This window comes from Gymnoscopelus braueri (assembly GCF_963280865.1).
Source record: "Gymnoscopelus braueri genome assembly, chromosome: 12".
NCBI lineage: Eukaryota > Metazoa > Chordata > Actinopteri > Myctophiformes > Myctophidae > Gymnoscopelus > Gymnoscopelus braueri.
The window spans coordinates 14932228-14952661 of NC_137614.1; the positions used below are offsets into that span (position 1 = coordinate 14932228).

Consider the following 20434-nt stretch of genomic DNA (forward strand, 5'->3'; position numbering starts at 1 on the left):
AAACTGAACTAACCCTTTCAGATCATGTGGTCATTTTAATAATTATCATCTATAATTTCCCTCAGAGGACCTCAGATGGATTTGATTCGGTTCCACTGAAGTCATCATCATCATCAGCACCCCTAGTTGGAGATGAAGATTACTTTGATGAAGATTAGTTCAGAGTGTGAACACATCTCTACCTGCTCACAGAGGAAGCATTACATGAATGTTTTGAATAGAACCATACATCTTTGCATCTTTAAGGGTCAAAAACACAAACTGAAAAATGTTGTATTGTACGTTTTTTTTTATTATCCAGTATTTTGACTGGAATACTGTATATTAGATGTTGTGACTTCATTTTATTTTATTTATTACAAAGGTAGATCTGTGAAAGAAAATATAAGACCATTATTGATCCCACAAGGGAAATTCAGCCGCCAAAGACAGTACAGACGTTAAAATACAGATTATGTCTTTCCATCATAGACAGTGATGTCAGTCAGTGTGAAGATGGGGCTTTTCTATTATGCCAGGAAAGACGGTTTGTGTGGTATTTGTACAGTAGGTAATCAAAACAATGCCAAATGCCTCTCCATTTTGGGATACTTTTCATGGATAGGATGTGTTTCACAGTTGTTTTTAGGCCCATGCAGAAACTGTAAAAATGTTTACTGTTTACTGTGTTCAGGAGATGCAAGTGCACTCACACAAACACACTCTATAAGTGTGATTTTATACAGTAGCCCTATGTATTCATAAGTAATGTCTGTCTATGTTTTAGACTGTCTATCAGCCATCATATTCTGCTTTATGTGTTTTTCTATGGTTAACAAAAGCTTTGATAGCAGTCCTATGACACCAAATTCAGGTATACTTTTGCTTTTTGCTAAATAAAACAATGTGTCTACAATTTGTTGTCTTCATTATGGTCTCTGAAAGTGCTGAAGGGTGATTTATACTTAGTTGCGAGCCGGTATGGTGCACCAAAAATAGCCGATCTACAAGCTACAAGCTGCGACGCGCTGTGAGCTTGCCTTGTAGATCTGCTCTTTTTGGTGCGCGACACGGCGCGCAACCAAGTATAACGGTCTCTTCGCGTGCTATTATCTCGCGACACTTGATAGCAAAAATGTTGCAAGAGGGGCGAAATCTCGGGAGCTGCAAGCAAGTGGAGTAGAATCGGTGTTGCCATGTCCACTTATTATAAGCGACTTTGGGTTAGTTTTTCTGTAAAGGTGCTTGTAAATATTGGTATTTGTCGGTTGCGTTTTTTGGGCTTGTTTCTAAAGTGTAGTTGCTTATTTGGGGCTTGCTTCTCAAGGTTGTTTTGTGGTTCTAAAATATTTTCATGTCAAGGACCCCCAAATGAATATGGAATTATCCAAGAACCCCCCCCCATCTGAAAATATTTTGTGCCAGGGACCCCCATACAAATGTTGTTAAAATGTTTAAAAAAATGTTCCAAAATTCCCTAATTTTTTTCTCCCAAGATTAATTCTTGTCTTTAAAAAAAGAAAAAGCAGATCTACAAACTCACAACGCGTTGCACTTGAACTTGTAGATCTGCTAATAGCCGATGCATAATAGTCACTTCTTTTGGGATTGTTTTCATAGACCTGGTTACTTGTTTCTCTCACAAAACCTGGCAACGCTGACCAGTAGGACCCAGGACACAGACCGAGTAAAGAAGAGCGTTTTTAACTTTAAAGCGTGCATGCAAACTGTTCTGCAACCGCTTTCTTGATCAGGGGATAAACAGCATAAACAGAGATACCCTAAACGGCAAGAAATCATCATCCAGCTGGCCTTGATACTCTCACGCAGCGTACTTTTAATAGGTTGCAACGGCTCCAACTAGTAGCATTGAGCAACCCACCTTTTAGCAAAAAGGAAAGCAGAAGTCACTCAACTTCGCGAGCGGTGTAGCTCTTCTGCAGGAATGTCGCAGAAAGAGAGACCCAAGTTCTACCGACAGGAGGTCAACAAGACCGTCTGGGAGGTTCCTGAGCGGTACCAGAACCTGTCTCCTGTCGGCTCCGGGGCCTACGGATCTGTGTGGTAAAGGCTTATTTGTTTTATTTATGTATGTAACTATGCGTAGATCTTAAGCTTGCCCGACTAGTTGCTCCATTCATTTTAGACGAGGCCTATATCCTGCAGATGCTAAAAAAGTTAGCTTTCCCGTTCTAACGTTAACCACCACCTATTAGCTAACGTTAGCTAGCAAGGTGGAACCACGATGTGATTGTGAACATGCACACATGACTCTGTGCTGTTCCTTTCTTTTTGTAGTAACATCCAACCTTAGTCTGACTAACAACCGTGTGGGAAACCGTAGTGAATTGATACCAATCAGCTAGACAAGTACAACAGAGATTGTACAAGTGTTACCCATTTCTGGTCATGTGTAGGCGCTTCTTTATTTGGCATACTGTCTGTCAGTCATGGCTTATGTTGTCCTCATAAAAGGTTACTTTTACGACGTTCTATAAACAATTTATGCCAGTTGATGACCATCCCAGTTACTTTTTTTGTAAGCCCTGCATGTGCGCACACACAACCACGCACAAACCTAGAAACATTCATTATTTTGGAGGATGCTGCTGACTGATTTGTGGTGGGTTTCAGTGCAGACGTTTGGCAACATGTATAAAGGACAATGCAGGAAATTGGAATATCAACATTAGATATTTTCTGTAAGCATTGTTGCAGATGTGTAATTACACGAATTAACATAATGCATAAGTGTAATTACATTTTCCTACAGGCTTTAATATGGGCAGAGATGATGAAGGAGTTTGCTTTTGACAATATTACATTAATTTACAATACACAAATACATGAATGTTGTATTTGTGATGCTCTTGTGCAGACCACAGCGTTGTTATTGACTTAGTTGACAGATGTTTGTTTTGCACTGGAAAGTGGACAGCTGTGCTGTTGCTAGGCAATAGGATAATCTGTTGCTGGTCAGATTACTGCCAGTGCAGCAGTGCATTGGCCATGTTATATACTGTATATATGTTTTAAGCAGAACATTTGACTTAATGCTGTTGTGTTTATGCCATCCAGTCATGGTGGAACCAGGCTTTCAAATTAGTGAACCGCCAGACCATTTATTTTATAATCATGTAATGATGCATTTATAGTGATGCTCTTCATAAGTGTGCCATTAGATAGCCATTAGATTAGATATATATATATATATATATATATATATATATATATATATATATATATATATATATATATATATATATATATACACACACACACACACACACACACACACACACACACACACACACACACACACACACACACTTGTATCTTGTAGCTGAATGGTATTGTGGAGTCTCCTTTGCTACATTCTCCACTATTCTGGGATAGCTTTTCACTACTTACGCAATTTACAATTTAGGCATTTAGCAGATTTACAGTAACCAAGGAAAACACGAGGTAGTACATAAAATGCTTTGCAATAGCAATCTAGTAATCTAGGGTCATAGCAGGTAAACCAAAAACCTATCATCAGTCTGAACAGTATAATAATCTGTACATTTGTATACACAAACCATACACACTATAGGATGCCAGGTCTACAAATGAACCTGATATCTGTCTACTAATTTGCTTCCATTCAGCTACAAGACCATTAGTGAGGTCAGATACTTCATGTTGGGCGATTACGCCTGGCTCGTATTTGTCATTCCAATTCATTCCAAAGGTGTTTGATAGGGTTAAGGTCAGCGCTCAGCTCACTCTATGCAGGCCTCGCTTCCTCATTCAGCCTCAACAAATCTGTATTGGAGGGCACAGGAGGCATTTTCACTCTTTAGATTTCTATTCACTGGTACAGATGGCACTAATTAGAAACCAATTAAGAGGAGATGTACCCACTACCCAGTATTTTGTCATATGCTTTATCTCGCGTGCAGACAATACTTTATATCGCTTACTCGCTTTAGGCCCTTGAGGAGAAACACAGTTCCTCTAAGGCTTAGAGAGGAACTGACTGAATTCTGTGAGTTGCAGAGCAGTAGGTATCTGTAGTGGCCGACTGCCCATGGCTGTGGTTAGGCTGGCTGAGATTCCCGAGCAGGAGGAAGTGCAAGAGAGACAGTTCTCCCTCAAGTCTCTCTGATGGAATCCAGGCAGGCAAGGTTGGCCTAAATGTGCTGAGAAATTACAATTTCTGCTGATGTCCACCCTTTCCCCGGCCTTCAGCACATCTTGCAGCACTTGACGTGGTTTGAATATCCACCTCAGCCCACAGTGAGCTATTTGAAACAGGGTTTTCTCATCCGTCTTAAAATGATAACCATGGTTTATTCATTAAGGTGTGCAGTGCTGCTGAGTAGATGTGTTGATGGGCATTTTTGTTTTGTTTTTGGCTTATCTGTTAAAAAAATTATATTTGTGTCTCCAGAGAAGCTGGACCCCAGATGGCCTGTAATCTAATCCTGTCAGAGCATCTCCTCCTCTTCGTCTATGCCCTCAGACTTTCAGTTTCTCTTCTACAGTATTCTTGGGATAGGTGTGTCTGATACATATTTTTTTTCAAATCTAAATGCATCACCCCTCTTGTTTTAAACAGTTCCTCATATGATGATAAAACTGTCATGAAGATAGCTGTGAAGAAACTCTCCCGGCCGTTTCAGTCCATCATCCATGCAAAGAGAACATATCGAGAGCTGCGACTTCTGAAGCACATGAAACACGAGAATGTGAGTCTTTCACTTTCTTTGCAAATGTTGTGTCATTAACTGAAAGATATGGCTCTAAGGAGGCTAAAACGTATTAGCCTTGAAAACAGATCAACAATGGAAACTAGTTGTTGGCTGATAATTGTGTATATAACGCCCCCAGAGTCTCTGTGTCTTGGTGTTTATTTAAAATGGTGCTGCTGCTGGCCCAGTGCCTCTGTTCTTTGCATTGTTGACTGTACTTTTTTTCTCATTGCTATTGCAGGTGATTGGTCTTCTAGACGTCTTCTCCCCTGCAACCTCTCTGGAGGAGTTCAATGATGTGTAAGTTGAACATGCTTTAAATATTATGACCCTATTCCTCCCCCTTAGATACTATCAACATGTCTGTGGAGTCAGGGTGAGGGTTCCACCTAGCAGTCCTTTTTAGTGGAACAGCAGCATTCAATATTGTAGTGTCCGTACGTTCTGTCCAGGACGTAGTGCAGGCTGTGCTTGGGAAACACCTGGAGGTCAGCCAGTCAACTAAATGCAGTGGAATGTTTCTTAGAATCTGTTAAGTGATTCAGTCTCTCACAGCTACAACAGTAGTTTCACCACTGGCTTTCCTTCCTTGTTCCTTGGTCCATGTTCCTGGCTTTGTATAATATAACATAATAAAGCAACAGAGCAAACGAGCTGGCAACCTGGTAGATATTGTTTGTTGACATTGAAAGGCATAGGAAAAAGGAAGCAACTGTCTTATGACTCAGAGTTCTGACTGGTTTACGCTGCTTGCTCTGCTGCGTGTGTGGATGCCAGAGTGAGAGCGTCAGGCGCTCACGCCTGGGCCTGCAGTGGGGGTTCACACCTCCTGCACCAAAGCAATGTGTGTTGTGCTGCTCTTCTACAGTACATGTCTAGCGTGTACGTTTCACAATGGCCATAGCTGTTGTAGGAAGTGATACCATGGCTGATGAGGTTTTTCCATCTTAAGCATATGGCATGTTATATTGTATAAGGAGGATGTTGGCCAATCATTTTCTTTCCTTGTTTACCATCTGAACAGTGTACTGCCCTCTGAAGTTACTTCACTGTCCTACTTAACATCATGCAGCTGAGGACAGCGGGCTATGCAAGGTCACTAACCCATATAGGCTGAGTCTCTGCAAGCATGCGGCTGTGTGCGTGTGGCTGATTGTGTGGTTGGGGTGTGAGAGAAAGAAGGCGATGTGGAAAGATAAATGCCTGCAGTGTAATTGAGATTTTCCCATTGCTGCACACAGCATAATGGACATTGTGGCCTTTATGTTCTGCTATTTTCTGTCCATGCATATCTACTGTATGTGTGCACAGACAGTATACAAGTCTACTAGAACAGTGCAAAGGTTCCTCATGCGGTGCTATCCAGGAAAAATCTGTGCTGGATCTGTGGTTCCCTTCAGCTCTAAATATATACATTACAGACTGACTCACACTGCTTTGGCGAGGCTCCTCTGTGCTCTACTCTTGTTTCTATAGGAGAGAGTTCCATAGATCAAATTGTATGAGGCTTCCCTATTTATATATGTATTTTTCCGTGCCTGGTGAACGCTGCAGAGTGCATGTGCTCCACCGCTGCTGACTTCTTATGTCAGGGAGAAGAGGGGTAATGAGGACAAGTTCAAGCTCAACCGGGAACTATTTTAAGCACTCACTCACTGCAGTGTGAGAATAGAAGAGCATTCATGTAACTGTTGAGCAGCAGGCTGGTGAAGCGACCACATGCCTGTGTGTAGTTTGGCTGCAAACTGCACTGAAGCCTCCTGTTCATGACCGGCATCAGAAGTGCTTGCCACTGTTTGGGCTTTTTAAACTGTGATGGTGGCATTAGTTTTGAATTACTGGTGTTGGGCCACTTATGTATGTGGGGTGTTTAATGACATTCCATTTGTGAAGGGGTTGGCCTATTGTGGCCTCTGGAGAGGAGTGTAAATCAGGAGAAGCAGCCGTTTAACTGGTTTGAACTCAGAGTTCACAGAGACACATGCAAAATTTGTGCCCTGGGTACAAAGGACTCTTCAAAGATATATATATACGTGTGTGACTGTGTGTGTGTGTGTGTGTGTGTATATGTGTAATATATATATATATATATGTGTGTGTGTGTGTGTATATATATGTTTTTATTAAAGCTTATTTTAAAGTAGTTCTTTGCTTTATATTAGACAGAATATGAAATTAGATAACATATGCAACACAGGTCTATCTCCTGCTGGAATTGAGCCAGGGCTGCTGAAACTTACGTTGCTGACACACTGTATAGTCACTACTGGCTCTCCCCGGTGAAGTGTTTCTAACAGTTCTACTTTGTGATTGACAGGTATCTTGTGACTCATCTAATGGGTGCTGACCTCAACAACATAGTCAAGTGTCAGAAACTCACAGATGACCATGTTCAGTTTCTGATCTACCAGATCCTTCGGGGGTTAAAGGTGAAGCATGTTGTAATGAAATGCATTAATACCAAAGGCTTGTTATGCTTAGTCAGTTGTATCAACATTGGACTAACTTACACATTGCACTGCTACAAACTGATTACAAATTTGTATCTGGTGTTGGACCAATTCAACTCCTAATTGATGATGTTAATGTGGTTTTAATGCAGTTTTTCTCATTCTTTTGTTTCAGTATATCCACTCGGCAGACATCATTCACAGAGTAAGTGCCTTGTTTTATTTTGTCTGCTATGATTCATCTCTGAAATGGAAAACGTTCAGTTTGTCTCTGACCCATTTTGAAAACAGTGTGTCATCTTGTATTGCTTTATGGGCTCTTCCACATGACGGAGTCAGGGCCAGGCCTTGTACAAACACTGTATGGGAAAGAGGGAAGTAAAAAACATGGTCTTTATTTTGCACTGTGTAAATAGTAGAACACTATCATTTTCAATTAAAAAATTGGTACGCTTACGTCTAGTTATACAGGTATAAGAGTAAAATTATTGGGTTTCGCCTCCTCGACAATACAGGGAAAAATAGGAAAAGATTTTTAACAGGATTAATCAATATATTTTATTAACGTGTAGCCTAAGGCTTAAATAATGTTATGATGACCCACGTCCCCAACCCGAAATGAAAAATGCGTGTACTCAGAATGAACATTTATCAGACTGGTAGGCATTTATTTCAGCTGCTTTAATAATGATAATTGTGTCATAATCTGCACAGCTCAAATGCGTTATGCAGCCTAGCCTACACAGCTTGACTCGACCCTTGTCTATTGGCTGCTTGTTGGTTTATTACGGAAGATTAACTCATTCCCTGCCTAGAACGTAAAAAACGTAATTATATCCAATTACGAATTCTGCCAAGAACGTAAAAAACGTAATTAAATGTATTTCCCAAAAACCTTTTTTTTTTTTTTTTTTTTCAAATTTGACCCAAAGACCAAGGAGATATGATTTTTCGAAGATCTAGACTCCTATCCACTTCCTTGTTAACTTAAAACTTACAAATTCTGTATCTCGGCTCCTGAGTACTTTTTTTTTTTCAATTCAAAATCTCTGGCAGTCGGCAAACGCGGCCAGAAATAGTTCAGGCAGTGAATGAGTTAACATGTCAGCGTGTTCAGGTGTCACTGTCAATGTAGAGGGCCGTTTGTTGAGCCTAAGGTTCTGCTGCCCACAACCGCTGCTTCATGCAGAGGATACAGACATCCTAGTAAACACAGACAGCATCTTGTACGTAGGCAGTGGGGGAAATGGAGGCGGTTAATGTTCCACATTTACAATGGTTTTGTTTCCAGGGGATGGGGAAATCTTTGAAGTTACTCTCCCGTCTCCACTAGTTTACTGGTCCATTTTTCTCAGAAGTAACATAGTTGTCTGAGGAGCAGCCGCATCGCATAATTCGTTGCGTCCCCATCTGTGCGTAATGTACCGCTTGGACGCATGGGTGCTTGTAATTTATGTGATTTAGCATGTTGTTCGAGCTGCTGTTGTATTTGAGCACGGTTTGCAATGTTTACATGCTTGTCCTTCTTGTCCAAAACAAAGCTATGCTTTGTGCATTTCATTTTCCTTCGCTCTTGCTCTGATCATGTATTTATTGTGCAAAAAAAAACAATAAGCATGTTTGGATATTTGTTACTCAATGGATAAGTGGTGAGCCGTTGACATCCCCAATTGGTCCTGCCTTTATAATGTGTATTGTGTGTGTGTTTGCTGATATACTGTCCGACTGTCCGTTGTATATATCCTGGATGGAGGGAAACTCAGATCCACTTATGCTCTAGGCTGTCCTGACCTAGAGCATCTGCATGTCCTGACCTAGAGCATCTGCAGAGCCTAGGGTGGTGCACTAGTCTCTGCAGCACTTTGCAGTTGAGCGCAGTGCAATTCCCATGCCAGGGAGTTATACATATCCAGTCACTATGCTCTCAATGGTGCCACTGTAGAGGTTCTGTAGGATCTTGGACCCCATACCGAACTTCTTAAGCTTACTGATGCTTTTGAAGCTGCGGACATTCTCTACAGCAGACTTGTTGATGGTGATGGAGTCCAGCCTCCCTCCTCTAGCTCCTTTGGTCTTCCTTTGGCACTGGAACAATAGTTGATTAATTGAGGGGACTACACACCGGGAAAGGGAGAGCTTCCATATGTCCGTTAACGTGCTAGTCTGCTGTTTATTGTCTAATCACCTGCCGTCTGGCCCGATGCACTTTGCGGGTGTTACATCTGCCTCGGTGATGGTTGTGTTAGCCGGATGTGGGGGGGGCTCCTCCAGGATGGTTGGTGTTAACTCAAAACGGGTGTAAAAACCATTACCATGTCGATATGTGGGTCACATATTACATTATGTCCGACAACTTGTATCTGTCATAGCGCAACTTCAAGTACTGTAGCTTGGTACATTAGTGGTGAAAATGATACAAAAGAAACCAGTAAAATAAACAAAAAGCTGTGAGGTTGGTGATGGGGAGCATCAAAAGAGGTGGCCATAGCGGATGCCATCATATTTGTACGATGCTCATTCATAATGTTTTTTTTTAAACGCCTATATTCACATCTCATCACATCATAATTAACTGCCACATTTTCTTCTTCTAGGACCTGAAACCTAGCAACCTGGCTGTGAATGAGGACTGTGAACTGAAGGTGAGAAAAGTACTGAGTTGGATTATTGTGTGGGTGAAATAGTCTCTCTCTCCCATTCTCCCTCCTCCCTCTCACCCTCCTGTCCCCTGTCGCTCTCCCTCCCTCACCCTCTCTCCTTAGTGATTGATGCCGTATTCTTGCCAAAATATCAACTTTGCGTACAAGACATCTCAGAATCCAATCGAACCCTAATGATTTTGGTGACCCCATGGCTTTTTCTCTTGCGCCACCTTCAATGAATACAATATATGCCATCCCCTCCTCTTGGTGGTGGGGAGGGGGGCGGGCCGCTGTGAATGATCCAAGCACCACGAAGAAGAGTACACCCAGAAATCATGTGATCGCAACAAAAAAATCCTAGGCACCTTTCAAGTCAAATTTTCTCGACTTCCTGTTGTTTTTCTGCTGTTTTTCAAAAAACAATCCGCATTCAGCCATATAGCTCTGAAATGGAGGATCGTGTCCGGCCATTTTTTTCCCCCTTATACTACCGGACCTCCGTGCGTGTAATGAGACGATCTCCGTGAGGACGGAGGTCACAGAGAATATTCCATGATTTTTCAAAGGTACAGTAAAATCGCCGTTTTTGCTGGCAAGGGGACCGGAGACGGATGAATTAAGTAATTAATTCCTGGCAGTGAATGAGTTAAGGATGGTAATGCCATTTGGTGTGGTTTGGTGTAAGGAGCAGCACAGTCTCTAGAGGGAGCTAGCAGGGCTTTTAGAAATGGTCTTGAGCTGTGTATAACCAAAGAGAAACCAACGTTTTTTTCTTCTATTGTTGTCTTCTCAGATCCTGGACTTTGGTTTGGCACGGCATACAGATGATGAGATGACTGGCTATGTAGCCACTCGCTGGTACAGGGCTCCAGAGATCATGTTGAACTGGATGCATTACAACATGACAGGTAGAGGGATATTTACAACTGCTTTAGGGGTGCAACAGTAAACGGAAGAAAACAAAAAAAAATGTTGTGAAAAAAAGCCAATCTACAAGCTTACAACGTGTTGTACTGTGATGCGTTGAGAACTTGTAGATCTTCTTTTTTCACTGTTTTTGCCACCATATAAAATAGGGCTTAAGTGGTTCATTGATTTGCTGATATACATAAAAAATCACACCCTGTGTGAAGTGGGTGGCGTCTTGCTAGCTAATCACAATACTGAATGGAGTCAACCAATCATGTACAAAAAATAAATACATTTATTGAAACACTCTTTATGATGGAAGAAACCATAACTTAAAAAAAACAAATGTATGTTTTTTTTTAAAGTTATGGTTTCTTATATAGGGCTATGCACATGTGTCATGTGACACTGGCCAATCACAGTCCTGAATAGACTGTGATTGGCCAATCACGGTCCAGGGTTAGGCGGGGTACATTTTTGGCCAATCACAGCGCAGGATTTGGTGTACAAATATCCAAACCTCACTTATAGGGGCGGTTTCACCGCCCAAAAACAGTATGTTAAAAAAACGCTCTTCTTTATTCAACTAATCAATAAAGGAATCGATGGAATAATCTCTACGAAAATAAGCCTCTATCCATTTGGTGGCTTTCTATTTTTAAACAAATGAATAGTGGTAAACAGAGGCGTGGTGGAGATGCAAGTCATGGACTTTGGAGCTACGCTGCACTCTGTTTCTAAAAGTCAGAATGCTCACTTGTAGTACCAGCATACCAACCTCTCAGTGCTGCTGGCAACATGCAGCCTCACATTCTTTCCATGAAAATTACCAGGAAAAAGAAGCCAACACTATGAAGAGAGGCCCAGTTTGCATGTAACTTTGTTTCTGTAGCTGCTGATATCTGTGGTGTTGATCAGTAACTTTCTATTATATGTTATGATAAAATGCTGTTTATTATGTTTGTGTTTCCTTCTCTCTATTTCAGTGGACATTTGGTCAGTGGGGTGTATAATGGCGGAACTTCTCACTGGAAGGACTCTATTTCCTGGCACAGACCGTATCCTTTTCACTGGGATTCACCCCTTTGTGGTTTCTGCATATGAATGTTTAACTCTTTCACTGCCAGACTTATTTCTGGCTGCGTGCACCCACTGCCAGCGATTTTTCGATTTTCTTACCTTTTGAAGTAGTCACAGAATATTTATCTACAGTGTGATCGATCCCCTGATGGTTGCTAATCACAGATGGTTTCACTGTGCTTCCGAGATGAAAAAGAAAATGTCATCGCGACCTCCCGTTCGCTTTTATGCGCCTTTGAAAATAACATGTCTCGGCCAAAAATGTATAGTAAAAAAAAAAAGTACACGGGAGCCGAGATACAGGATTTTTAAGTAATAAGTTAACCAGGAAGTGAATGGAGCAGTACATCTTCGGATCGCGTTATCTCTGGTTCTGTGCGAAAAAACTAAAATAGTCATCATAAATCGTTCTTGGCAGCCAGGGCGTTATGACGTCATAAGTCGTTCTAGGCAGTGAGAGAGTAAGCAGGAGCCTCTGTTCATTTCAGGAGGCCATATCAATACCTGTTCACCTCCTAAGCTCTTATGGTAGGTCTGGTGCACAATGCACCTACCAAATAACAAGGGGTAAGCACACTTTGACACAGCTATGGAAGCACTGATTTATGATGCTTTTATGAGAGAGCTTTTATTGGCAAGTACAATCGCAATAACTGATTTGATATGGCTGATTTAGTGTTAACTCAAACGAGCTGGTTAGTGCTGCCCAGACGTCATTCATTTTCAGTGAGAGGTGAGCAGGTGGATTTGCTAGCAGTGCAGAAGGCAGGTATTGCATTTGTGTTAGTCTCACGCATACGCCAGCCCGACTGTCTTGTCTGTTCAGCCCCGCCTTACCAGTGTGCTGTCATTGGGCTTTTGGAATTTAGGGGGAAAAAGATTTCTCACAGTGTGTGGTTTCCCTGAACTTTATAGAGGGTGTCCGTGGGAGTATTAAATTATTAAAAAGTTATAAATAAACGTATGTCAAAATAAGGCTTTAAAAAGAACTTAAAATTAAAAGAAAGGCTTAAATTTGTCTTAAAAAGCCAGACACATGACTGTTATCATGTACAATTATCAGAGGACATCAGTTAGAATTAGCGATACAATCTATTCAGGTGATAAATCGACTGGATGTGGTCTGTTCCTGGCATTCCTGGTACTTCATAAACAATAGATGTTTTGACCTGTAAATGATTATGGGTATCTGGACTAATGAGCGTCAATTAACATTGCTATAATAGCAAGCCATTGTTATTAAGCTATAGCATAACAAAAGATTTCATTGACGCACATTAAATAACACTTTTTGCAAGTTTTTTTTAATTCCTGACAAACAACTGGATCTAATCCAATTGAATAATGGTGGATACTCCAATCGCCCCGTGATTTTTTTGTCTCAAATGTCTCAATCTCTTAACTGATAAATAACGCTAAATACTGCATTTATTTACAACCACAGCATGCCGTTTGAGCTGTGCTAAGCTTGCGAAAATTGACGATCTACAAGCTCACAACGAGGAGCGGAGTGACACGTTGTAAGCTTATACATCCACGCTATTTGTGGTGTGCAATACCATCGTACGATGAAGTATAACTCTGGCTTTTAAAGTGACAGTACACACATTGCTGTCTGTCTGCTTGAACATTTTATAGAAAGCCTAGTAATGAAGTGTTGTTTAATTATAGGCCTTTTTTACTTCCATAACAGAAAATGATCGCAAGGGAACCCATATTTAATCATTGTATATTGGTACAAAATGTACCTAAATCTGAGTTGTTATTGAAACTCTGAGTGGTACAAAAAAAGTCTAAAAAGGTTTTAAATCTGACATGGCTAAACCTGCAGATACCCTGTTTATAACCGCTTTTACTAAGGCATAGATAATGGTTTGACAGCTGTGCCTCTTGCAGCTGTCTCCATGGTGACCACGTACAGTGTTTGGCGTTTTTTGTTTGTCTCACATGGCACGCTGAGAGTGCCCCAAGGAAAGGTTACGAGTCCACTGGCAGCCATGGCCACCTGTCTAAAAAAGCCCATAATGCCTACAAATAACTGTCTGCTCCCCTGCCTCAATCTCCCAACATGTCTTCTGTTCTTCTATCTGGAATTCTTTATTCCAGCTTTCTGCCTCCAATGCTTTCCACTGACTTTCTGCTTCACTCATTCAACTTGAAGCAGACTGAGATGTCCTTATATTCCTATCAACATGAAACAACAAGAACATGTTGCTGTATTTGCCTCCGGTGCAGCACCCTTTGCTGTGGCGTTTTCCTCTGGTTTGTTTGAACTCTGTCAGTAGTATGCATCCTTGGCCCGGCTCCCTTCTCCACCTACATGACATTTTGTCTTAGTACATAATCTGCAGAGCGTATTTGGCCTCATTGTTTAGGCTTTCTACATCTGCCAGTGTGTTCAGACTAACAGTTAAGCCTTTACATATGTACAACAGGACTGTCCACCATCTTTTCTCCTCCATTTTTTTCTAATTTAAGCTGTTAACGGAGAATACAGGCTGCCTCCACTGATTATTTCAACCACTCAATTATGATGTATTGATGTAAATATAAAGACTGGATCAGGTCCAAGGTCTCCCTTATCCAGCATCTCATCTTCCTTTACCGTGCTGGTAGACATTGATCAGTTGAAGCTAATCATGCTCCTCGTTGGAACGCCAGGGCCAGAGCTCTTGATGAAAATATCTTCAGAGTCTGTGAGTTCACAAAACTGTGCAAGGTCTTGTTCTTCCTAATTTGCCTACATGCCATGCTGTGTGTTGTGCATCAATTTATAATTATCTGCTAACAAATTTTCAGCATGCTTTGCACCCTTCAACTCTGTGAATTTGTGTAAAATCCTCAACACCTGGTTTCCACTTTGAGTGAATTGGATGACACTTGCACTTTGATAAATGTGCCATAGTTGATTAACTTGGGTTTTCTTGTCTACTGATTGACAGTACACTTCTTTATAAAGCATGTAATTGTGTTCTCTTCTCCTCTAAATCTGCCAAGTCCTAACCTGTCTCTCTTCGTGCCTTTTCACACAATGCTTCCACACTGGAGTTTCTTTTCACACAAAGCTTTATAGGCCAACTAAAGGATCAGAGCCTCACGCTTGTTAACCAACTCTGCTGTATCGCTATACTCCCCTTGACCCAAGCCTTATAGATATAAACCAGCTTCAGCAGATAATGCGCCTGACAGGAACACCTCCTGCATCTCTAATAAGCAGGATGCCCAGCCATGAGGTGAGCAGGATCCCAATAGTTGCTTTCTTTAGATTGGAGTGAACCAGACCCGCAGAGTGGGGCGGGACCCTCCTGTCTTACGCTTTATACCTGGGCTTATGAAGCACTTCAGCGTAAGGCTAATGTATACTTTGTCGAACAATTGTACAACAAAAACTAGTATTTGTAGCTGAAAATAATTCTTAATTGGAGTGTATGCCGGGTGCCGTAGATTTAAAGATCCGGGTTCAGTCCCACCCTTCGGCTTGGCTGGGTGCTCCAACGAACACAATGGCAGTGTTTGCGGGTGGACAACAGTGTCCTTGTCGCTGCACTAGCAACTCCTATTGGTTGGCCGGTGAGGGAACAATGGGGAAAGAGCTTGAAACTCTGTGTACCTTACTCCATTCCGGTGGAACTTACTGCTGTAAAGAATAGTTGAAAAACAGGGACCACGGTACACATGGGGAATTGGCAATGACTAAATTGTGAGAAGGATTTGGGGGGAAACTGTAAAATATATATCGATCGATAGATATGGGGGCTAATGTACGATCGATCGATCGATCGTACATTAGCCTTTACCCCATATCTGTATCTGTACAGAGTGGTAGCCAGCTCAAACTGTATAGACATAGAGTATTTAACAGTGATAAAGCCAAAGGGAGTATTCTATAACATTTAATGATAAAACTGGATCATAGTTGCGTTTAAATTAAACTGCCGAAGTGACCGAACAAGCCTACTATTACTTTAATTGCACTTAAAGTATTTGGGTGGCATTTGACCTGCTTGCAGCATGTGATTGAAACCATGATTGCTACCAGTAGCTCCTAACTCGTTGCCTAAAGCAGCAGCACAGTAGTAAATGCATTATAATGCTTGCTCAAATGAGCTGTAGAAGATTTTGTGTTTTGAATCAACAATTACACAATGTGGTCAGTGAATAGAGATCCGAAAATCAATGCTAGCACTGAAGTTCCTGTTAACGTTGGTTACTAACGACGTGCTACATTAAAACTTGTCCATAAGGTTCTTCCTTCTTCTATTACTTGTTCTCTGTCTGCACAATCACAAAGTCTGTCCTCTTACCTCTCCCAACAGCACTCTTCATGTGGTTCACTGTTTTGTTTCTTCTTTTTTCAGAATAGAGTGAAAAGATATGTTAGAAGACACAATTAATATAGGGATACAGGGAGTTAGTTGTTGGTTCAGAGATAAATTGACGTGTTGGAGTGTCAGTGACAGTACCAACATACATGGTATAATAATTCATATACAGTGAAAAGACATTCATTCAAGACATAGGGTAGACAGGAGACAGTATATTACTATGCATACACATGTAAAAATAGCATACAGTAAAGTTTTAGAGGGACAAAAGACTGGTGTGAATGTGGGTGACCAGTAGTGTTTAGTGGGTGTTGACCTTTGAATTGCATATCTTTCCAGGCCAGGAACTACATCAACTCTTTACCACAGATGCCAAAGAGGAATTTTGCTGATGTGTTCATTGGTGCCAACCCACAAGGTAATGGCAGCAGAACTGGGGGTTTCTGAACGGAGTGTTATTAAATATATTTAAATGTTTGGGAAGTTTCTGTTTTTCCTGGTTATTTTTGTTTTTGTGTGTTTTCACTCTCAAAATAACTGTAGGTCTAGATTGTCCATACAGTAATTGATATAGCAATGCTCATAGACTTCTATCTTCTTTATCTTTCAATGCTTAGTTTTCTCATTTTGATTGTGTTATATTTGATTGCTGTGTGCAGGAGAGCAGGCTGATAGTTAAAGACAAGTATTTCAATTATTTAGTCAATCTAAACTTAAGCTAAAATGTCATTCGTCATACTTGAGCCCTCCCATGGCCATGGTGTAAGATGTGTAAGATGGTGTAAAATTCCATTGTTGAACCCAGGATATCTTATATTATGCACAATCTCCTTCCCCATCAACTCACATAGGGTAACAGCCAGGAATGTATAGGGCTTTGTAGCTTCATTAGGCAGGACATTGGAGAGAGACAGGGTAAGGGCGAGAGATGGGGAAAGATGTGCAAGGCATGACCGTAGCTGGAATAGAACTCTGGTATGTGTGACTCACGAGGAGTAAGAGGCCAGTGTACTAGTTGGCTTTCCCCACCCGGCTAAGATGGATCATTAAAACAATACTGATTTCGACAGATTTTCATTTGTTCGCACCTTCCATTTGGCCTGCTGTTAAGCTTTTAGAGAAGGAGCTTTGAATGGTGGCTGGTTACCTGCCGAAGTGTGGCCTGTAGAGTAGACTAACCTACCAGCCATGTTGAAAATTTGCTGGAGTTAGGCAAATCATGATGATCATGATACCCATCATGATGGTAACTCAATTATGTTTTTGCATAGCTGTGGATCTGCTGGAGAAAATGCTGGTTCTGGACACAGACAAGAGGATTACAGCAGCTGAGGCTCTTGCCCACCCATATTTCGCCCAATACCATGACCCAGATGACGAGCCTGTGGCTGATCCCTACGATCAGAGCTTCGAGAGCCGCGAGCTGGAGATCGAAGAATGGAAACGTAGGTGTAATCTTGACCTGTACAGTGTATGGCTGCAGCTAACAATTTTTTTTTTTAACTGATTGATCTATTGACATAAAATGTTTTTTATTTGATTAATCTGTGATTAATTTAAACTATAAAATGATAACATAAGGAATACAAAATGATTTTAATGCTCAGACAGAGATCTTGAAAATGCTAATCTGTTTACCGACAGTATTAAAAAAGCTTTTAATTTTATAATGTGTGCAACAAAGATGAGCATTCACATTTTAGTACATCATAAACCTTTACATGATACATCAGGTCATTTGATGAAAAATGTGTTGATGAATTTTCTGTTTTACGTTTCATCCCTAGCACAATCTAAAATGGTTATAGGACAAGATTGAAAATGAAATCTCAGTGGTGGGGAATTGTTTGACCCTGAATTTAAATTAAAAAAGCAGGTCTACAAGCTCACAACACGTTGTGCGCTTGTGGATCAGTCTTTTTTTAAATATTTTTACACAACATTGTTGTACAATTACAAAGTATAAAATAATGTTTTGTGGTTAACCAGACTTATTTTTAAATCTTTTTTTTATAGTGGTGATTTGTTGATAAATAAAAACGCACTTCTTTAATATTCGATTAAACCGAAAAAGTAATAGAAAATAATCGATATTTGGCAGCTCTAATTCATATCAGCATATTTGAATTTGATGACTCTTCTTTTCCATTCACCAGGACTAACCTATGAGGAGTTGATTAGTTTTGAGCCACCCGTGTTCGATGGAGATGAAATGGAATCATGAGACCTGCCATACACATCCAGCATTTTTAAACCATGTCCAAGATCACCATTAGTGTTACATAAACTTTCAGACAAACATTTTTTCTGTCAGAGTGCCTACAATTCTTAGTCAATCATTTGTATCATCAGAGAATACAGTCTCCACGTTTGTTTGTAAGGGAAACATACCAAAGTGTGGATAGGAATAGACATTCAAGAAGCTTGACCAATTACTCACTACTATTGTCTGTGAACCACTAATATTAATGGTCTATTGCTGGAAAATGTCACACATCTATTCTAATCTATTTAGCTGAAATAGTTTTATATTCTTTGGAAGTTTTATTAGAATTTGATGACTCATCACTGTGACACTTAGAACATGAGATGCTGAAACGTCCAGAACTAAATAGCTGTGCTATTGTGTGTCATACATTTAGGATTAACTTATGAATAGCTTTAGTATCCATCATTTGATAAGTGGAATATATTAGTTTGCTAGCCACTCACTATGCCAAGCTGTCAATCATAGCACTGTATCACATGTTTGTAAAATGACCATTGAATGATGTGCATCAAAATCCAGAATTTAACTGAGGGCGTGAAGATTGACCTATAATGGTCCATTTCTGCAGTTAAAGGATTTTGCTGTGTGCTTGTCACCATTACATATATCATAGGAACTATCTTTAAAAATGGTATTAACTTTGGAGGGCATTTATAACTGTGAGAGAAGTAGGATATACTGTATGTCTGTGTTTTACAGCTTGAAAATATGTACCTATTCTCTGTATAGATCATTGATCTTTCAATGCTTGCCACCAATAATCCAAACATGTTTTCTATGTTTCTTTTGCTCTATGAAAAGCGCCCTTTCAAGGAGTTTGAAATTTTAACTGAAATCAATGCCCTTTGGACACAATTTACATATTTTGGCTACATATTTAAATAAGATGAAACAAAAGTCTGAGCCTGTTTGGCCATATGAATACAGTGCCACTCAACTAGGCACTAAACTGCACCCACAAATATGTATTTGTGGCTACACGATCTATTCAAATTTTTGTAAATATCTGTTCCATATGTTATTTTTTAATCTTACTTTTGGTGGTTTGTTGTCATTAAGCAATCACTATCGGCATGTACATCCTTTTATGTGTGTGTGTGTGCGCGCGCGTGTATTTGTGAGTGTGTTTGTATGTATGCGAGGGTTTGTTGGTTTACAGGAATTTGAAATGTCACGCTAATAGAAATATTGCTTGGATGTCTAAAAGAATGAGGGATTTAGATGTATTTATACTGTTGAGGTGGTATTTATAAACAGGAGATACTGTTGTTTACCTCAGCAATCAGATGACCCCCTTTAACTATTTTCAGTCCAGCAGATTAACTACTATCATTATACCTTTGTTTATTAAAAAATAAAGACTGTTATTTTTAAGCCTTGTCTGTTTTTTTTTGTTTTGTTTTATGTATTTTGCCAGATACTCTTATCTAGTGTGTTTCAGTCTCATTATTCAAACCCATTTAGAAATCATTAGGTGTGTAATTCTCATCAGCTCACACTTAAGATTAGAGCCCTATTGGATAAGGTATGTTTTGTAAAAGCAATTATAGCTGGTGCTTAATTAACCAAGCATCACCAGCCTTTCCACCTCGGAGGAAAAGTGCTTAATAGAGGAACTAAAGGCCACTAGAGATGCCCCTTCCTGAGGTACAACGAAGCACAACCATGTTTTTTTAATTAATTAACAAACACACACGCACACATACTGTATATACAGTAGATTTATTTATAAGGCTTAATGTTTAGATGAATTGGTCAGTGGTTCTCAAAGTGGGGTTCAGGGACCCTCTGGGTTCCCAATGCACTCCTACAGGTCTAACAGAGTGCACAAATGTGACAGTGTACATATGGAAGTGTGTACAAATTGAACCACTCTTAAGCGTTCAAATGTTTTATAACCACTGAAATAGGTGATCTTCACAAAAACTAAGTAGCTATGACAGGCTTGGTTCTGGGGCTTATAGGAAACCTGCCTCAACTATCGGTCCAAATGTGGTTAATTATTTCTGACAGAATACATAATGGGGAGATTGAGGACTATCTG

At 40.3% G+C, this 20434-nt stretch overlaps 2 protein-coding genes across 3 annotated transcripts in view; both read left to right on the forward strand.

Moving 5' to 3' along the window:
* elapor1 (endosome-lysosome associated apoptosis and autophagy regulator 1) overlaps positions 1 to 884 on the forward strand; it is a 17092-nt gene extending 16208 nt beyond the window's left edge. The window contains exon 22 of the mRNA XM_080444102.1: positions 66 to 884. Coding sequence (XP_080300228.1) covers positions 66 to 158 — 93 coding nt within the window. The 3' untranslated portion in view covers positions 159 to 884. The remainder of the gene's footprint in view (positions 1 to 65) is intronic.
* A 752-nt stretch (positions 885 to 1636) lies between these two features.
* mapk14a (mitogen-activated protein kinase 14a) lies at positions 1637 to 19764 on the forward strand. 2 transcript variants are annotated; one of them, XM_080445846.1, is made up of 12 exons: positions 1637 to 2043; positions 4583 to 4712; positions 4957 to 5015; positions 7033 to 7144; positions 7341 to 7370; positions 9760 to 9807; positions 10601 to 10715; positions 11703 to 11774; positions 14413 to 14492; positions 16461 to 16539; positions 17393 to 17566; positions 18278 to 19764. In XM_080445846.1, the coding sequence occupies exons 1-12, from the start codon at positions 1925 to 1927 to the stop codon at positions 18343 to 18345; spliced, it is 1086 nt and encodes a 361-aa protein (XP_080301972.1). In that variant the 5' UTR covers positions 1637 to 1924; the 3' UTR covers positions 18346 to 19764. The 2 variants fall into 2 exon arrangements, with proteins under 2 accessions (XP_080301972.1, XP_080301973.1); XM_080445847.1 differs by lacking the exon at positions 14413 to 14492 and adding an exon at positions 14950 to 15029.
* Positions 19765 to 20434: the final 670 nt, after the last annotated feature.